An 18,491-nucleotide genomic window follows, 5' to 3' on the forward strand; every position below is an offset into this window, starting at 1 on the left:
ATTTATTTTATTTATCCCTCTTTGAAGATTTAAAACTTGAATACATATTATGAAGTCACATGAACACAGGCACATCTGATGGGAAATTACCAGGATAACTTTGAAACTTTGTGTACAGGCATTTATTGTGCTTCTCTTATTGAATAAACTTTATTTACCTGTCTGTGTGGTTGTCCCTCCCTGTGATGAGTCACCTGCAAACCCCAAGGATGGGTGAGCACAGAGCTGGCAGGTGAAGAAGCACGGAGCGGGAAAGGCATGGCTGAGCGAGCTGGGATCTGGCCTGTCCGCCATCCTTCTGCCCAACTCCAACACACAATAAAGCAAGTCCTGCTTTGTTTTCCACTCTGAAAAGCTCTGTCCATCCAACCACTTGGTACCTGAACCCCTACCATCTTTGCCATCAGTCACCAGAATGCTCCACCAGAGTGCTCTCCTTATTCGGATATCTCTTTGGAGATTATACACCTCCACTGCCTACTTTTCTTCCTGACAATCTTTCTTCCAAACTATGTCTATACTAATCTGTGTTTTTCTCCAGACCATGATATAACTGTTTTTTTATAAGCCAGCTTTGCCAATGTACATATTATGGATCTAATTAAGATGAGTAACTAATGAAAAGGTAATTATCAATCATTTTAAATATAATAACTAATAATTCAGTAAAAGGCAAATCAAAGATACCTATGAAATTTACAAGTTCGTGAACTTTTTTTTAACATAGGAAACCAACCTCTGAAAGCTGCTTGCTTCCTGGTTTAAAGTAAGGTACAATGTATCTTTTTCACTGAGACACTGGCAGATCTTTAGTGCAAGGATAAACTATCTGGAGAGCTATCCGGTGCAATGTCTAGGGACGCTGACATATCAGCTTGACCCTAAGACCTAACCATCTTGATCAGAACAGAGTCCTACCTCTCAGGGTACTCTAGGCAGATGGGAAATCCCCGAACAGATGTATGGTACTCTGTGGACGGAACTGAGCTGCAGGTGGTTTGATCAGACTGAGCCATGTGACAATGAAGATATCAACCCAAGGCCTTTATTGCTGCCCTCAGACCAGCAATATAACAGATTCTACTGAATTTTTAAATAAAATCACTAATGTCTATACAGAATTCTATGTAAAAAATTGACTCTTTTTTTAAAACACATCCTTACACCTCTAAAAGCAGAGAGCACATGACTCTGGAGTAAGCAGTCATAGATGCAAACGCTAAAGCAGCAAACTGCTTAACTTTTCTGAAACTGCAGTTTCTTCTGCTTATACTGTTGATAAAAGTTTAAAAGAAAGCAAATATAAAACTCTTAGAAAGTAGTAGGTGAAACAATACTTGCTATTTTCATTATTGGTTAAGAAAAATCTATAGATAAAAAAGACATTATGTATCAAAATGTGTCGTTATTCTTTAAAAGAAAACAGAGGGGGCATGTAAGTAATCTTAGAAGTCTGTTCAAATATGCTAGGTTTTCAGCTCTAAGTCATTCAGAAAATATTCTTACCAATGTGTGGTTATTGTAACCACCCGTTTAAGATCGGGGCTGAGGATGTGGCTCAATGGTAGCGCGCTCGCCTGGCATGCGCGGGGCACTGGGTTTGATCCTCAGCACCACATAAAAATAAAAAAAGATGTTGTGTCCGCTGAGAGCTAAAAAATAAATATTGAAAAATTGTCTCTCTTTAAAAAAAAAAGATATTGTGAATATATTTTATTCACGTTTTCCATTTCACACCAAAGCTTTGATAGGATTCTAAAAAATATTTATTTTTTTAAATAAATAGGAAATCTTATTCCTTATATATTTAAATGCCTACAAGATAATAAAACCACCCCCTAGAATTTACCTGTTCGGCCAAGCCCTGCGTGACAATGAATGGCTACTTTTCCTTCCTGTAAGGCAAACGTCATCACCTTCACCATATCTAAGATGGTGGTGAGAGATGCTACACCGTAATCCTTCCATCCAAAATTGTAGAAATAAACTGGGCAATGGAAAAGAGAAAGGCAAAACAAATTAACATAAAGAAAAAAATACTTGCAAAAACATTTGAAGAAAATGAATGAATCATGGAAAGTATACAGCTATAAAGCACATAGATTTCACTAGACTTACAGGCCCCTTTACATTTCCAGTTAAATTTGTTAACCTCTCTCACATTCTGTATCACTTAAGACATTTCTTGCCGACACTCAGCCATTAAGAATTAAGAAAAAGTAGAATTACAAATTAATAAAATCTATGACCCCCCAGTGGAGGTAAAGCATTCATTCCTGTCTAAACACAGAAATGTCCGTATCTAAATGACTGATAAATGACTAAAGATAGTGTATTTAGGTTTTCTACCCAGAATTTTAAAAGCTAGACACACACATCTTAAAAACAAGTTCTAAGATTGCACGTTTTTCCAGTTCAACATGGTTTAAATAACATGCACTGAATGGATTCTATCTCAAAGTTCCTGTGACTGAGGAGCCTCTGTGATTGCCACAAGAATATCCTTCTGGAGGCAGGGCTGGCAGCAGTAAAATTAGGAACATGTCCAGCTTCTAATACTTATTGCCATTTCTAAGCTGTGTGATATCGGGTAAATCAGTAACCTTCCAGGCCTCTGTGGACTCTAGTATGAAACAGAGATAACAACTGTATTACGCAACTCTAAGTCGTTCTGTGAGGATGATGGACATGCTGCAGGCATCAGCTGAATGGAAGCCTTATCCTGCAGGGTGTCCTCCCAACGTCCCTCTCCCAGAAAAAAGAAACCCTGTATTGCAAAATAATCCCAAAGAATGAAAGCATCATTTAGGGTCAATGTTAGCCCATCTTCATCTTCTATGAGCCCTGCTACAATGCCGTGTTTATTTCTATCACCTTTTAAGAGCCTAGCCAACAAAGTCTCAGAGTGCTGGTCCTGCAAATTCACAGAGAGGAAGGTAGGAAGGAACTTACTGCCAGCCTCCATGAACGTCTCAGGAAGGTATGTGAAGCCACTTTCTTGTTCCAGAGAGTTCCCACAGCTAGCATGCTCACCAGGGCGCTGCAGGTTGATTATTGTTTTTATGCCATGACTTAAAGAAAAAAGCAATTAGTCATACTGTGAGCTGGAGCTTTTAAAAAAAAATCATCTCTGGCATTAATAAACATTAATTGCTTCTCAAACTTTTAACTTCTTTTAAAAGAAGCTCTTCAGTGCCTATTTTTAAAACAAAAGCACTTTTTTACTTGAAGGCACATACAACAAGTGAATCTTCGCACTCAGCACGTGAGAGACACAGACTCACCTGAGGAACTGCTCGATGATGTGGTACTTCTCGAGAAGCTCAGATGACGGGCGAGCCATGGCCAGGATACTGTCAGTGATCCTGCAGACAGGGGAGGAAATGGTGCACAGAACCCAGAATGTCAACCTCAAAGGACTGAGATATGGTTCTTTTCCTACGATTTCTGAAACCTGTAAGAATATTCTTATACAAATCTGGCATTGCACTTCCCAGAAAAAAATTCAGGACATAAAGTATTTATGAACTCTAACAAAGTATCTCCAAGAACTCTCGAAAGATTCCAGTGGCATGATGGAGAAACCTCAGCTAATGGCAAAGGTAACAGTCTTGATTAGCTACCCCATGGTTAGTGACTAAATGAGGAGGGCCAACCAGGAGGCACTTCTGCACTCCAGTAACTAAACCTCAGTTAACTAAGGTATTAAGTGGGGAGAATAATGTCTGCTTCGCAGGGTTGGTGTGAGAATTTGACATGATCTGGACACAAAGTCTTTAGCACAAATCCTAGCCTACGGTTATAAATAAATGCTGAGTTATTAATTCAGCAAAAATTATGGGTTCCAGTCAGTTAGGCCTGGCTTAAATGTTGCCTTTTCTACCATCTAGTTGTTAAGCAAGTTAATCTCTCTGGAACATCAATAAAATGGCACTAAAAACTCACAAGAGTTTTATGAAAACAAGTGCTAATAATTTGAAAGCATCCAGTGCAGTGCCTGGTTCATAGCCAAATGAATGTTTATGAATGAATGACTGGAAAGAAGCCCAATAAACAGCTATCACTCATGTCAGGTCTTTGGCTTTACTCTGTTCTGTTCAAAGTTCTCAGTAGCGGCCTGGTAAAGATATATAGTCTATAGTAAGCTGTGAGTCATATGAACCTCAGAGGAGTGACAGAGACATTAGATTACCAGGGAGGGATCCAAAAAGAGCTCCCCTATGGGAAAATGTGTAAGATTGAACACTGACCCCAAAGGTTTGGGATACCCCATATTTACTAGAACTTAGTAAAAAATGAGGGAGATGGAATGTGAAAACAGCAGAGGTGAAAAAGACTCACGTGGTTTAGTCAATAATAAAGCCCAAACTATATTACTACAAATTTACTTGGCTGACTATGGCTCAGGAATAACATTTTGCTTCATCATACATTAGCACGGCAGTGCTGGATCTGTATATTGGAGAACAAAAAAGACAGTGGACCCCAGACTAAGTCACTACAAATGTACCTGGCAAATCCAATAGGAAACTCTGCAGGGTACAAGTCCAATAAGCTGGTTAACAAATATCTAATTTATACATGAATTCTTGATGTATAAAGTAACTCATGATTAGAATTCTTTTTTTAATTTTTTTTTAGTTGTCAATGGACCTTTATTTATTGATACATGGTGCTTAGGATCGAACCCGGTGCTTCATACATGCTAGGCAAGTGCTCTGCCACTGAGCCACCCCAGCCCTAGAATTCTTTTAATTCTTTTAATTTCCCTAAGCATGTTTCAAATGTGATTTGCTTATTCTAATTTCAGATGTCACTATATCAAAAAAGGTATACCTGACTAGTTTATTGTTACTTCATAAAAAGGCAGTATGATTCAAGAATGATATTAATTGCACTTACACATCAGAAACAATGCAAGCATCTTAGGCCGTCTACCGAGCTGACAACTTCTGCCACTTTAATAAGGCAGACTAAAGAGTATTTGTGTGAAAATATGTCCTTTCACACGGAATATAAGAACAAAATAAAAGTAAGGCTAAAACTTACCTGTATAAAACTGAAGAACTACATGTGTACCTCAAAATTTTCTCAAATTTACAGCTGAATGTTTTTATTATTTCTAGTAATTTCTGAAATTTAAGAGCTAATTATCCATTTATTTAAGATATGTTACATGCATCATTTCTCTTAATTAAAAAACAAACCCCTATGGCTTTGGCTTAACTGTTTCCATCTCATAGATGAGAAACTGAAGTCGAGCAGGCCAGGATCCGACAGTTGGTCTAGAAGCAAAGCCAGAGATGGTGGCGAGGTCCCCTAGGTTCAAAGCCCACACTGCCCCTTCCACTCCCCTGCCTGTCGGCTCACAGGCGTCCTCCTTCCTTTATCCTATACAGCTACTGAAGACCCACAGGATCACTTACCAGGACGAGTAAATACCCTTAATAGCTTGCTCCTGCTCACTCCAGCGGGCTGGATTCTCATACTTGCATGCTTTACCACCACATGCCATGGAACATGCCATGTGTCCAGGGATGACATGCCGTAAACGCTCTCCCACTTTTGTATATTTCGGTGTTGGACGTTCTGAATTTCCTAGAACATACGAGGAGGGAAGACTCAAAATCCCAGTCTCCAAATGGAACTGATAACAGGGGGAATAGTTCCTGTTTCATCTTAGCATCATAGATTAAGAGCTGGTGCTAAATCCCCTTCATCCAATATTAAAAAAGCTTTCCTATACACACATTAAACTGGTAATGAAGAGGAAGAAATTGTAAGAGCAGATCTTTTCAAGTGGATGCTTTGTTCAAAACTACATTTTTAATGGAAAAAACAGAAAACATTCAATCATTTTATCTCCTCTTACATACTCACTCAAATTATTAGCCTAACAGTAAAAAGTAAAATGTACAATTGTCAATATTTGAAAAGGCATAAATACAATAGTCTACTCAAATTCTTAAATTTAGATACAAAGGTGTAACAAACAAGAAAGACAGTTTTACTTTTCCTCTCTGGGAAAGTTGGTTTCTCTTCGGCTCGGCTGACAGAGGACACAGCCACCATCACCTGGAGAGAAGAGGAGGACAGCAGCTTTGTGGCAGAGCCAGAGCCACGGCGTGCCTGCTGCAGCCTCAGGACCGGGTCAGAAGTAGAGTGCCGGCGGCCCTGCAGAAAGGAGCTCAGGAAGTGCACGGCTGAGGGTCTCCGGGGCTCACCCTGCACCTGCATGGTGCTGGCTCCACAGGGGCAAGAGTTGGAGGCAGAGAGAAACCAGCCTTGGCTTGCTCAGGGAGGAAGTACACTGAGACACAGGCAACATTCTGTGTGATCTAAGAGCTATTCAGGATAGGCTGACTCGTTTCCATAGTAACCAACAAAGAAACTACTGATTCCCACTTAGATCTGAACAGGCAAAAATCTTACATGAACGGATTGCATTTTGGACAAACTGTTCAAATATAGGGAAGAATAAGATGCACTTTAAAGAGATTACCCCTCAATCTAGATTATTCTATTTTGTTTCTCAAATACACTTAAGGATCTGACTGCTCAGAGAATTACTCCCAAAATATTGTAATAAACTTAGAAAAATGTCTTTATGATGCAAACACTGCCTTTTACATACATTAAAAAGCTTAAATTCTATTATTCCTTTCTAGCCTTGTCTTGATATTTAAAGAAAAAAAAATCACTTCCAGCCTCTTTGAAACAGGGCACATAAAAAGTTAACTATAATAAAAAATATACTGAATACCTTACAACATTATTAAAGATTATTCCATTTTTCATACCCAAGTTCCCCTTGATATTTTCTTGATCTAATTATTTAAGAAACACTTGGCTAGAACAAATAAAGACATTTTTAGAGCTGGCACAGTATCAGAAGACATTTAATTTTACATTTTTATTTTCAGAACATGAAAACCCAATTCCTGGCTATGCGACTGTTGGATTATAACCATTAGCCATGGGTACAAGTATCTGAGCAGCCCCACCTCTCAAAAACAAGAACACAATTCTCTGCCTTTTGTTGCTATGGGGGAAAAGAAAGCTTCAATGTCCTAATGGAGGCCTACGACAAAAATTCCCTAAAGTATCACATTTTTTAAGGAACTAGATGAGGGGGAGGTTGCAATTTGAGGATAAAGGATATAAAGAAAACAGAAACTGCGACAACCCGCCAATGCACTCATTGTCCGCCTCTTCCCTTGTAAATGTCAGGCCGCGCCCGTGCTCACTCGCACTCTCCCTGGCTCACACTCGGCACAAACGCTATTTCAGCAGAGCATGAACGGAAACATAACTACGGCCACAGATAAGGCTCTTCTCTGCTTTAACAATCATTAGTGTCATGAGCAAGCTCCTTGACGAAGGCCACCTTCATTCTCCAAGAGTATGTACTTATGTCAAATAAGACAGAGCCACAGAAGTCCAATTTGGCATGTAGTACTGTGCCCTTGTTATTTAGTGTGCAACAACGGAAAAGGCCTCTCTGTCACCAATCCAGAAAGCACAGCTTCTCTGTCTGTAGAAATGGCCTGAGGAATATTCTAGGCAATGCCCTCATGACCCTTAGGACAAGGGACATAGAAGTCCCACAGCACAGAGATCTGCATGAGCAGAAAGCATAGAAGATATGACAAGGAAAACAAGGTGGCACCTAATGGCAGGACTGTTAATGCTCCAACTAGGGAGTTGCGTGTTTGCTGCCTGGATGACAGGGAGTCCGAAAAGGTTTCTGGGTAGGGCTCTGTGCTCCTGAGTAGGTGACACTTGAGAGCCCAGCAGGTGAAAGGTAGGAAGCCTGCACTGTGGCCTGGTGAGGTCAATGGCTGTGGGGATGGGTCTGTCAGGGTGGACTGTGATGGTGATGGAGGTGATGGTGGCGCCCCAGCTCAAGTGACCAGTGAGATCTTTCAGGCAGTTCACGTGGCGCCCATGCACTGAGGGCTAGACAGGGGTAAGCTCCACTAGAGGGGTGCAGGCATCTAGGCAACAAGGAGGAGTGTCGATGAGTGACACTTAGAGATCTGGCATTGAAGGACATCTACAGAGAAAGTCAAAAGTGATTCTGCCCCCAAGTGTACTGAAAATAAAAATTCATTTGATGAGGTGCAGGACTTACTCGGACTTCAACTAAGGAAGGTATGGTTTATATATGAATAATTTCTGCTGTAAAATCTTGAAAACTGGGCTGACCTCAACCCCGGGCTAACTGAGCTGACTCAAGGTATTACAGGCAGTAACCCTGAGTCAGGGGCTGAGAAGTGGAGCCTAATACAAAGAGGGTCTGCCAGGTGAGAGCAACCTCTCAGCACTGGGAATACAACCTGCACCTACCTGGCAGACGAAGTGGAACCTTGTCCACCTCTGGTCATGAGAGGTGGGCACATAAACCTTCGCTTGGCCACTTGTCTAAAGGGCTGCTTCAGGACTATTTCTTGGCAAAATCCCCAATTCACAGCACGATCCATTGTTTTAAAATGAATTTTATTTATGCCACACAAAGCTTTACAACAGAGAAGCAGACCTTCAGGGTACCCATCTGGTTTCCCTTTCCCAATTTTTCCATATACTGTATAGATTCTCTTCATATTTGTAATCACATTGTGCATACGCCTTTCCAGTCAGTGTAGGAGCATCTTCCCATATTGCTTTCTCTTCCTTCAGATTTTTATTTAATGGAATCACAGAGATTAGGACACATTAATTTGATACATCATAGTTTACCTAGTTATTCCTTGGCTATTGGACATTTAGGCTATTATCAATGATTTTTATATAAAAATAAGACTAATATTAAATTATTCAAGACTAGAATCTATGTTTCTCCTTTAGTAAATTCCTGGGGATGAGATGATAGGTAAAAATAATTAATTTCCAAAGCTCATGCTTTTACTTAGTTGAGTCTTTCTTCACATCTTGATATTTAAACCTGGTGCCAGGGATTGAACCCAGGGCCTGGCCCATGTTAGGGAAGCTCTCTACCACTGAGCTACATCCCCAGCCCTTTTAAAAATGTTTTATTTTCAGACAGGGTTTCGCAAAGTTGCCCAGGCTGGCTTTGAACTTGTGATCCTCCTGCCTCAGCCTCCTGAGCAGCTGGGATTACAGGCATTGCCACCATGCCTGGGTTTTAAGAAGCATGTACGAAGAAGCAGAAAAGGAACATTTTTGGTAACTCAACAGAGACTCCCCCCCTCACTGGGGTCAGAGAGAAAAACAGCATGAAAATAAGGATTAAAGGACACTATACTACATCTGATAAGTTTTTGTCTTAATATCCTTTGTCCCAGAACTCTCACCACCTCTATCACTTCCTGCTGTCTAAGCACACATTTTTTATTCATACTATGTTGCAAAAAAAAAAAAAAAAAAAAAAAAAAATCATGCAAACAACTTTAAAGGGATTATTTTATAATTCTTAGTTAGAATTAAAGATTTTGTACTGGAACCAAAGTGGACTTTTATATTCTCTTCAAAATACTTTTTAATTCTGTGGGTCAATTTAGTTAGCTCTATGTACTCACATCGGGTTTCATGCATCCATAAGAAAGCACATTTGCTCTAGCACTTGAAAATCAATTTGTCATTTGGAATAATAAGAGGCCCAGAATAGCCAAAGCAATCCCTAGTGAGAAAAGTGAAGCAGAAAACATAACAACACCAGACCTTAAAGTATACCACAGAGCTATAGTAACAAAAACAGCATGGTATTGGCACCAAAACAGACATGCAGACCAATGGTACAGAATAGAAGACACATAAATACAGTTATCTCATACTAGACAAAGGTCCCATAAACATAAGTTGGAGAAAAGATAGCCTATTCAACAAATGGTGCTGGGAAAACTGGAAATCCACATGAAATGAAATTAAAGCCCCTATCTCTCCCCTTCCACAAAACTCAACTCAAAGTGGATCAAGGGCCTAGGCATTAGACCAGAGATTCTGCACTTACTAGGCCCAAATCTCCATGATGTCAGCTTAGGAACTGAATTCTCCAACAAGACTCCTAAAGTACAAGAAGTAAAATCAAGAATCAATAAACGGGATGGTATCAAACTAAAAAGTTTCTTCACAGCAAAGAAAACAATCAATAATATGAAGAGAGAGCCTACAGAATGGAAGAAAATCTTTGCCATCTGCACTTCAGATAGAGCATTAATCTCCAGGATATACAAAGAACTCAAAAAACTTAACACCAAAAACACAAATACAGACACTTCACAGAAGAAGAAATATGATCAGCCAACAAATATATAAAAAAATTCAACATCTCTAGCAATTAGAGAAATGCAAACTAAAACTATATTGAGATTTCATCTCTCTCCAGTCAGAATGGCAATTATTAAGAATATAAGCAACAATAAGTGTTGGCAAGGATGTGGGGACTGCATTTTTCTGGTGGAACTGCAAATTGGTGCAATCACTATGGAAAGCAGTATGAGATTCCTCAGAAAACTTGGAATGGAACCACCATTTAACCTAGTAATTCCATTCCTCAGTAAATAACCAAAGGACTTAAAATTAGCATACTATAGTGAAGCGGCTACATCAATGTTTATAGTAGCTCAACTCACAATAGCTAAACTGTGGGACCAAAGTAGGTGCCCTTCAACAGATGAATGAATAAAGAAAGTGTGGTATATATACACAATGGAATATTACTCAGCCATAAATAAGAATGAAATTATGGCATTTGCCAGTAAATGGATGGAACTGTAGACTGTCATGTTAAGTGAAATAAGCCAATCCCAAAAAAACAAAGGCTGGATGTTCTTTCTGATATGCAGATGCTAGTACACAATAAGGGGGAAAGAATAGAAGTTCATTTGATTAGACAAAGAGGAATGAAGAGAGGGGATGGGAATGGGAATAAGAAAGAGAGTAGAATTAATCAGACATAACTTTCCTATTCTTAAATATGAATACTCAACCAGTGTAACTCCACATCAAGAACAACCACAAGAATGGGAAGTTATACTCCAAGTATGTATAATATGTTAAAAGACATTGCACTGTCACATGTAGCTAAAAAGAACAAATAAATAATTTTTGAAACAGAAAATCAATTTGGGCTGGGGTTGTGGCTCAGTAGTAGAGCACTTGCCTAGCATGCGGTGAGGCACTGGGTTTGATCCCCCACACTACATAAAAATGAAAACAAATAAAATAAAGGTATTGTGTTCATCCACAATTAAAAAATATTTTTTTAAAAAAGAAAATCAGGGGCTGGGGATGTGGCTCAGGTGGTAGCGTGCTCGCCTAGCATGTGTGAGGCACTGGCTTCGATTCTCAGCACCACATAAAAATAAAATATAAAGATATTGTGTCCACCTAAAAAAATAAATAAAAAATAAATATTTTTTAAAAAAGAAAATCAATTTAAAGACTTAAATTGAAGTGAATTATCAGTTTCTATTGCTGAATTGTTCAAACTGATAGAACATTTTAACTTTGGTTTAAAATTGCCAATACGAAAAAACAGAAGTCTTATTTTTGGATAAACAGAACTAGCAAGACTATTTTAATTCCCATTTCATATTTTACATAACGTGGCAATACTTTAGTGTGAGAGTAATTTTAAGGAGGGTCATGCTTTCCACAGACAATAGGTAAAGAACTTTTTCATAAAGGCCACAGAGAGTCTTCAGAACATCACCTCAACAAACCCTTATCATCTTTCTTTTCCTCTCTTCTGTCTCCATGGTCAGAATTTATTTGCAGGTCACAAGAACCAACACTGCTGTTGTTTTCTCACTTACCTGCTAACAACTGATCTATTTTTTCCCTTCTAGGACAATGCATTTTTCTAAATAAGTACATATGAAAGAGGTGTTCAGTTTTCTTAACTTCATGAATATAAAATCATAGGGAATTATGCCTCAATTCTTGTCTTGCTCTTCTCCCTACTTTCAAATATACTGTCTCTAGGGGAAAAGTATGTTCTAAGAGAAAGCAGGAAAATGATGCAAAAGGAATCCATGGGGCAGATCAGTCCTGTACTCCCTGGCCACCGAAATCACCACTGCATAAGAAGCATAAAAATGATGAGTGCCATGCTATGGTCTCTAGATCGAACATGGTTGTGACCACTGGCTTTCATAGCCATGCAATCAGACAGAACCAAATCTAGAATAATATATAAGGAACCAAATGAGATATTGGCCACTGTAAATGCAAAGGAATCTACACTTGGGATAAGCACAATAAAAACATAAACCTGCTAAACAGTACCAATGAGTACTCAGTCTGTTCCTCTTCAATTTCTATACAATAGGCGGTTCAAATACTGAACATCCTAAGCAGATCTGGAATCAAGAATTGGTCATTCATTTCGTTCTATACTCAAGATTTGGCAAGGGCTATTTCTCCTTATTCAAACAACCTTATACAACAACAGACCCAGGAATGTGTGGGAGATGGAGGTCCTAGGTCCATAAATGAGTCACTTCCAGGAATTTGGCTATAATGATGACTTCCCAGCCTTGTGCTTTCCCTTTTGGAACAGGAAGTTCATTTTTCACAAGGCAACTAGCTGTTCAACTGTTTGCTCAAAATTTTTCTAATATTGAGGGGCTGGAGTTGTAGCTCAGTAGTTGAGCACTTATCTCAATGTGAGAGGCATTGTGTTCGATTCTCAGCACCACATAAATAAATAAATAAATAAAAATACTGTGTCCATCTACAACTAAAAAATCATTTTTTAAAAATTTCTACTATTGAGCTGGGATTGTGGCTCAGTGGTAGACTGCTGGCCTAGTATGTGAGAGGCGCTGGGTTCGATCCTCAGCACCACATAAAAATAAATAAATAAAATAAAAAGGTATTGTATCCAACTACAACAACAAAAAAAGCTTTAAAAAATTTCTACTATTGAGTCTAAATCCACTTCTCAATTAAAATTGGTTCTATACCTTTCCTCCAAATTAAGAAATAAAATTATATGATAAAATAAAATAAAACAAGCATTTCTTTGATTTGCAAGGTTTTCAGATATCTGAAGACAGAACTTCTACAAGACTTTCCTTATTTGGACTAAATCTGCTTTTAATGTTGTTCTAGTATGTGGCATTAGAAACGGATCTCAATATAACTCATCTTCTTAGTGCTTCTCTTCCTGACATGGAAGATTCTCTAAATAAAATGCTGACTGCCACTACCATTTTCATTTGTCCCCTGTTCCATCCTCAACCTGGTCAGCTCTGTCTCTGGACTCTGCCCACCTGTGTGGTGGCCCACTCACCCTAAATTGTTGAGAGCCACAGCCAGAAGGGGCCCCAGCAAACTTCCAGCTGCCAGCAAACTTCCAGCTGCCAGCTGATGATTGGCTCACAGCGGCCCCAGCAACTTCTAGCTGCCAACTGATGGGCTCCTCTGCGGTGATGCTCATTGGGCTGTTTCCCTGCCCTTTCAGACCATGGAGCTGCTCATTGGGGGACTTTTTTGGCTCCGCCCACGCAACCCAGCCAATCGGCCTCAAGAGCAGGAGGAGTGGGGGAGGTTGAGAGGCTTGTGGAAAGCCGGTGGTGGCAGTTGGGCTCTGAGGGTTTTCCTGAGGAGCTGTGTGGTTTGGTGTGTTTTCTCTAAAAATAAAGTTTCTTTTGACAAGTGGCTCCTGAATTGTGCCCAGCCAGACTTCGGCATTTGGTTTGGAATTTCTCCCAATAAAATTATTACTCCATATACTATGAATCAAATTGATGAGTTAGCTAATGAGTTAAATACTTGGGCAATAATCATGTGCAAATCTAATGTTTCATTTGATAACCACTTACCATCTAATCCTTTATTGTCTTTTTGGTCATTGCATCCTGTAATTTTTCCAAAAATGACAAGAAAAACATCTATCATGAATGCTCCAAATATATTCACTGATGGGTCAAATAATGGTACAGCAGCAACAGTTACACCTGATCAAACTTTTACATTTTTAGTACCCAAACAATCAGCTCAAAAGGTAGAGCTTAATGCAGTATTACAAGCTTTTGTGATGTTTAAAGATTCTGTATTTAATTTATTTTCCTATAGTCAGTATATAGTTAATGCTATAGTATTCCTTGAAGATGCTGGTAGGATTTCCCCTTCTTCTACTGTTTTCTCTTTGCTTTCCACTATACAAAGTCTAATCTGGGACAGAAAAGATCCATTCTTTATAGGACATATCAGGGCACATACAGGATTGCCTGGAGCCCTTAGTTTGGGCAATGATTTAGCAGATAAAACTACACATGACATACATATTTTCTCTACACTAGAAAAAGCTACAAATTTTCATAAAAAGTTCCATGTCAATGTTAATACTTTACAAAAGCGTTTTAAAATAACTAAGGAACAAGCTAGACAAATAATAAAACAATGTCAAAATTGTGTGACCTTTTTACCACAAGTTAATCTTGGAGTCAATCCTAGAGGACTGATACCTAACCATATTTGGCAGATGGACGTCACACACTTGCCAGAATTTGGAAAATTAAAATATTTGCATGTTACAGTTGATACTTCTTCTGGATTTTTGATGGGCTCCCTTCATACCGGAGAAAAAACTAAAGATATTATAGCTCATTGCTTACAAAATTTTGCCACTGTGGGCGTTCCAAAACAGTTAAAAACAGATAATGCCCCTGGTTATACTTCTACCTCTTTTAAACAATTTTGCTCATCATTTGGCATTACTCATATAACAGGAATCCCATACAATCCACAGGGACAAGGCATAGTTGAAAGAGCTCATCAAACTATTAAAATGTACTTATTAAAGCAAAAAGAGGGAATTGGGAAGGGGTATATATTCCCCAAAGATAAACTTAAAATAACCCTTTTTACTCTAAACTTTTTAAATTTGGATTCATCAGGACTTAGTGCTGCAGAAAGGCATATGTGTCCAAAAAATGTGCATAAGCCCAAGGTACTTTGGAAGGATATTCTAACAGGACAATGGAAAGGTCCTGACCCAGTAATTGTCTGGAGTCGGGGGTCTGTTTGTGTGTTTCCACAGGGAGAACAGCAGCCGATTTGGATTCCAGAGAGATTAACTAAAGCGATTTCTACAGACCAAAAATAAGATGATTTGGCTCAAATCCATAACAGCTGATATCCAGAACTCCAGTTTGGCTACCCTTACATCTGCGACAGAACCAGGATGCTTTTTTCAATATCTATTTTATTATTGCCCTTTCCCACATCATGAAGTTCTATTTTGCTTTTTGAGCTCATACAGAACTAGGTTAATGTTTTGCTGATCAGTTCTATTTTTTGACTATAGAGTTTTTAAACATTGCAATGGAGATTTCACCTGTAAAAAGTTATAAGGCCTTTACTATTATGTTATGTGTTGTATGTATTATATTATGTGTGCACACTTGTGTTTTGTGTTATATGTTTGTATGTGCATATGTCCATATATCATATATGATGAGCGCTCATGAAAAAATGGATCCAAATATTTTTTTTCATGTGATTTAAATGGTTTAATTTAAATTGGGTAAACAGCTGTTGAGGATTGTTTTAATATATGAATAAAAAAGGAGGTTAACAGATCTGTTTGTTTACTTTCACCTTTCCTTTTCATTATATTTAATAATTCTGTTGAAGATAAGGTACATTGTTAAGAAAATTGTTTTCTTTTAGTGCCTTCTGGAATGTTATATAATTTTTTCTTTAGCCATTATTGCCAGAATTCCTATCTTCATCCCAGTGCCGGTGAAGACAAAGATAAAACCAATCTACAGCTTCTGCAATAGCCATCACTGAACTGCTTGCAGAACTTGCCTGGACTATGTATCACTTGTATGCATTGTGAACTCACTTGTATGCATCGTGAACTATCTGTTGGTGCAGCGACTTGTGGTAGTGTTGGGGTATTTATGCTGATGGTGTCATCGGTAGTACAATTTTTCCAAAAGGAGCCATCACTGAACTGCTTGCAGAACTTGCCTGGACTATGAATCACTTGTATGCATTGTGAACTCACCTGTATGCATTGTGAACTATCTGTTGGTGCAGCGACTTGTGGTAGTGTTTGGGTATTTTTGCTGATGATGTCATCGGTGGTACAATTTTTCCAAAAGGAGCCGCCAATTGGCTTGGTGTACCTTCCTCCCTTCTGCTTGTCATGGTCGTTCAGCTAAAATTTGGGGGCCAACAGAGGTGAGGCAAAGAACCTCACCCCCCCCCCACCCCGCTGGTACAAAGACCTATCCACAGGTGTGGCTGTATACTGGACCGGTAGTCAGTGACGGGTAAGATCCAATTGCAATGGTACCAACCTAAGACAGGAGGCTGACGCCTTGAGGTCAGCTCATCCGAACCATATGTACTTTTGGACAACCTAAGGCAGGCAGGATCCCTAAGCCACATGGTTGTTGTTTAAACAGAGAGGGGGAGATGTTGAGAGCCACAGCCAGAAGGGGCCCCAGCAAACTTCCAGCTGCCAGCAAACTTCCAGCTGCCAGCTGATGATTGGCTCACAGCGGCCCCAGCAACTTCTAGCTGCCAACTAATTGGCTCCTCTGCGGTGATGCTCATTGGGCTGTTTCCCCGCCCTTTCAGACCATGGAGCTGCTCATTGGGGGACATTTTTTGGCTCCGCCCACACGACCCAGCCAATCGGCCTCAAGAGCAGGAGGAGTGGGGGAGGTTGAGAGGCTTGTGGGAAGCCAGTGGTGGCAGTTGGGCTCTGAAGGTTTTCCTGAGGAGCTGTGTGGTTTGGTGTGTGTTTTCTAAAAATAAAGTTCGTTTCTTTTGACAAGTGGCTCCTGAATTGTGCCCAGCCAGACTACAGCACTAAATGTATTCTAATATTCCATGCAAGATCATCCCACCATTCAGGAGCCCTCCTACCCTGACCTGAGTCCTGACACCCCGGGCTAGGCCAACCTCCCATTCAGACCTCAGACTTACATCTCAGCATTGCTGGGCTGCCCCACATGAATTCCCCTTTCACCCTTTGTGGCCTAGTATGACAGCTTCACCCCATACACTGGTGTATATGCCAACCTTGCTGGGCCCCATTAAGAGGCTCTTGGAATTATTCAGGTAGGAAGGGAAAAAAAAAAGAAGAGGAAGTTCCCCCTTTTCCTTCTTTCTCTTAGTTAACTGCAACAAAATATAGATAACAAAATTTACCATTTTAAACATTTTTAGGCATACTGTTCTCTGGTATGAAGTATATTCACATTGTTGTGCAACTATCACCAAGATTCATCTCCAGAATTCTTTCCATTTTCCCAAACTGAAACTCTACACCCATTAAAGGACAGCTCTGCATTGTCCCCCATTCCTACCCCCTGTCCCTGGCAACCACCATTCTACTTTCTGTCTCCATCAATTTGATGATTTAGATGCCTTCCCTGAGCTGACTTGCCATCTTTGTCCTTTAGTGATTGGCTTATTTCACTTGACATAAGGCCCTCAAGGTGCACCCCTGTTGCAACATGTGTCAGAATCTCCTTCCTTTTTAAGGCTGAATAACGTTTCATCACAGATATACATCACATTGTACTTGTTTTTTTTAATCTATTGGTAGATAGTTGAGTTGCTTCTACTCTTTGGCTGTTATGAATAATACTGTTGTGATCATGGGTATACAAATATCTGTTTCAGTCTCTTTTGAGTATATAGCCAGAAGTTAAATTACTGGATCATATGGTAATTCTACTTTTAAGTTTTTAAAGAACTGCCATATTGTTTTTCAGAGCAGCTGTACCATTTTATATTCTCACCAACATGCAAGAGCTTCCATTTATCCACATCCTTAGAAAAACTTATTATTTTGGATATATGTGTATGTGTATGTACATATATATGTCTATATTCACTAATACATATGTGTGTATACGTGTGTGTGTGTGTGTATGGTATTTTCTAATGAGCATATAGTAGTATCTAATTCTGGTTTTTATTTCCATTTCCTTAATAGCCAATAATATTGAGCATATTTTCATGTGTTTATCTGGCCACCTGTATATCTTATTTTAGAGAAATGTCTATTGAATCCTTTGCTCTTCTTTGTTTGATTGGTTTTTGGTACCAGGGATTAAAGGGGTGCTTAACTACTGAGCAACCTCCCAGGTATTTATTTATTTATTTATTTTTGAGGCAGGGTCTCATTAAGTTACCCAGGCTTCTAAGTTGCTGAGGTGGCTTTGAACTTGTGGTCCTTCTGCCTCAGCCTCCTGAGGGGCTGGGATGACAGGTGTCCTCCACTGTGCCCAGCGTTTGTTTGTGTTTTGGTTGTTGGGTTTGGATGCTCTTTATATATTCTGGATATGTGATTTGCAAATAATTTCTTAGCACTCCCTTATTAAATATGTAATTTGCAAATAATTTCTCCCATTCTGTAGGCTGCCTTGTAATTCTACTGATAATATCCTTTGATGCACATGAATTTTTAATTCTGATAAAGTCCGATTCATCTATTTTTTTCTTTGTTGCTGTGTTTTTGGTGTCATACCTGAGAAAACACTGCCAAATCCAAC

At 39.3% G+C, this 18,491-nt stretch overlaps 1 protein-coding gene across 2 annotated transcripts in view; it reads right to left on the reverse strand.

The window, feature by feature from the left end:
* Ptpdc1 (protein tyrosine phosphatase domain containing 1) overlaps window positions 1–18,491 on the reverse strand; it is a 73,175-nt gene that overhangs the window by 11,076 nt on the left and 43,608 nt on the right. Inside the window, exons 1-5 of one of the 2 annotated variants that reach the window (XM_058583448.1) lie at window positions 6,012–7,410; window positions 5,427–5,598; window positions 3,285–3,365; window positions 2,953–3,071; window positions 1,850–1,987 (exon numbers count right to left, since the gene is read on the reverse strand). In XM_058583448.1, the coding sequence (XP_058439431.1) occupies window positions 1,850–1,987; window positions 2,953–3,071; window positions 3,285–3,365; window positions 5,427–5,598; window positions 6,012–6,237 (736 nt within the window). In that variant the 5' untranslated portion in view covers window positions 6,238–7,410. Of the gene's footprint in view, window positions 1–1,849; window positions 1,988–2,952; window positions 3,072–3,284; window positions 3,366–5,426; window positions 5,599–6,011; window positions 7,411–18,491 lie in introns of those variants that run through there. The other variant, XM_046457761.2, reaches the window with a different exon arrangement.

This window comes from Marmota monax, unplaced genomic scaffold (genome assembly GCF_021218885.2).
Source record: "Marmota monax isolate L192 unplaced genomic scaffold, Marmota_monax_Labrador192_F-V1.1 WCK01_AAM20220418_F8-fsc00231, whole genome shotgun sequence".
NCBI classification, from domain to species: Eukaryota; Metazoa; Chordata; class Mammalia; order Rodentia; family Sciuridae; genus Marmota; species Marmota monax.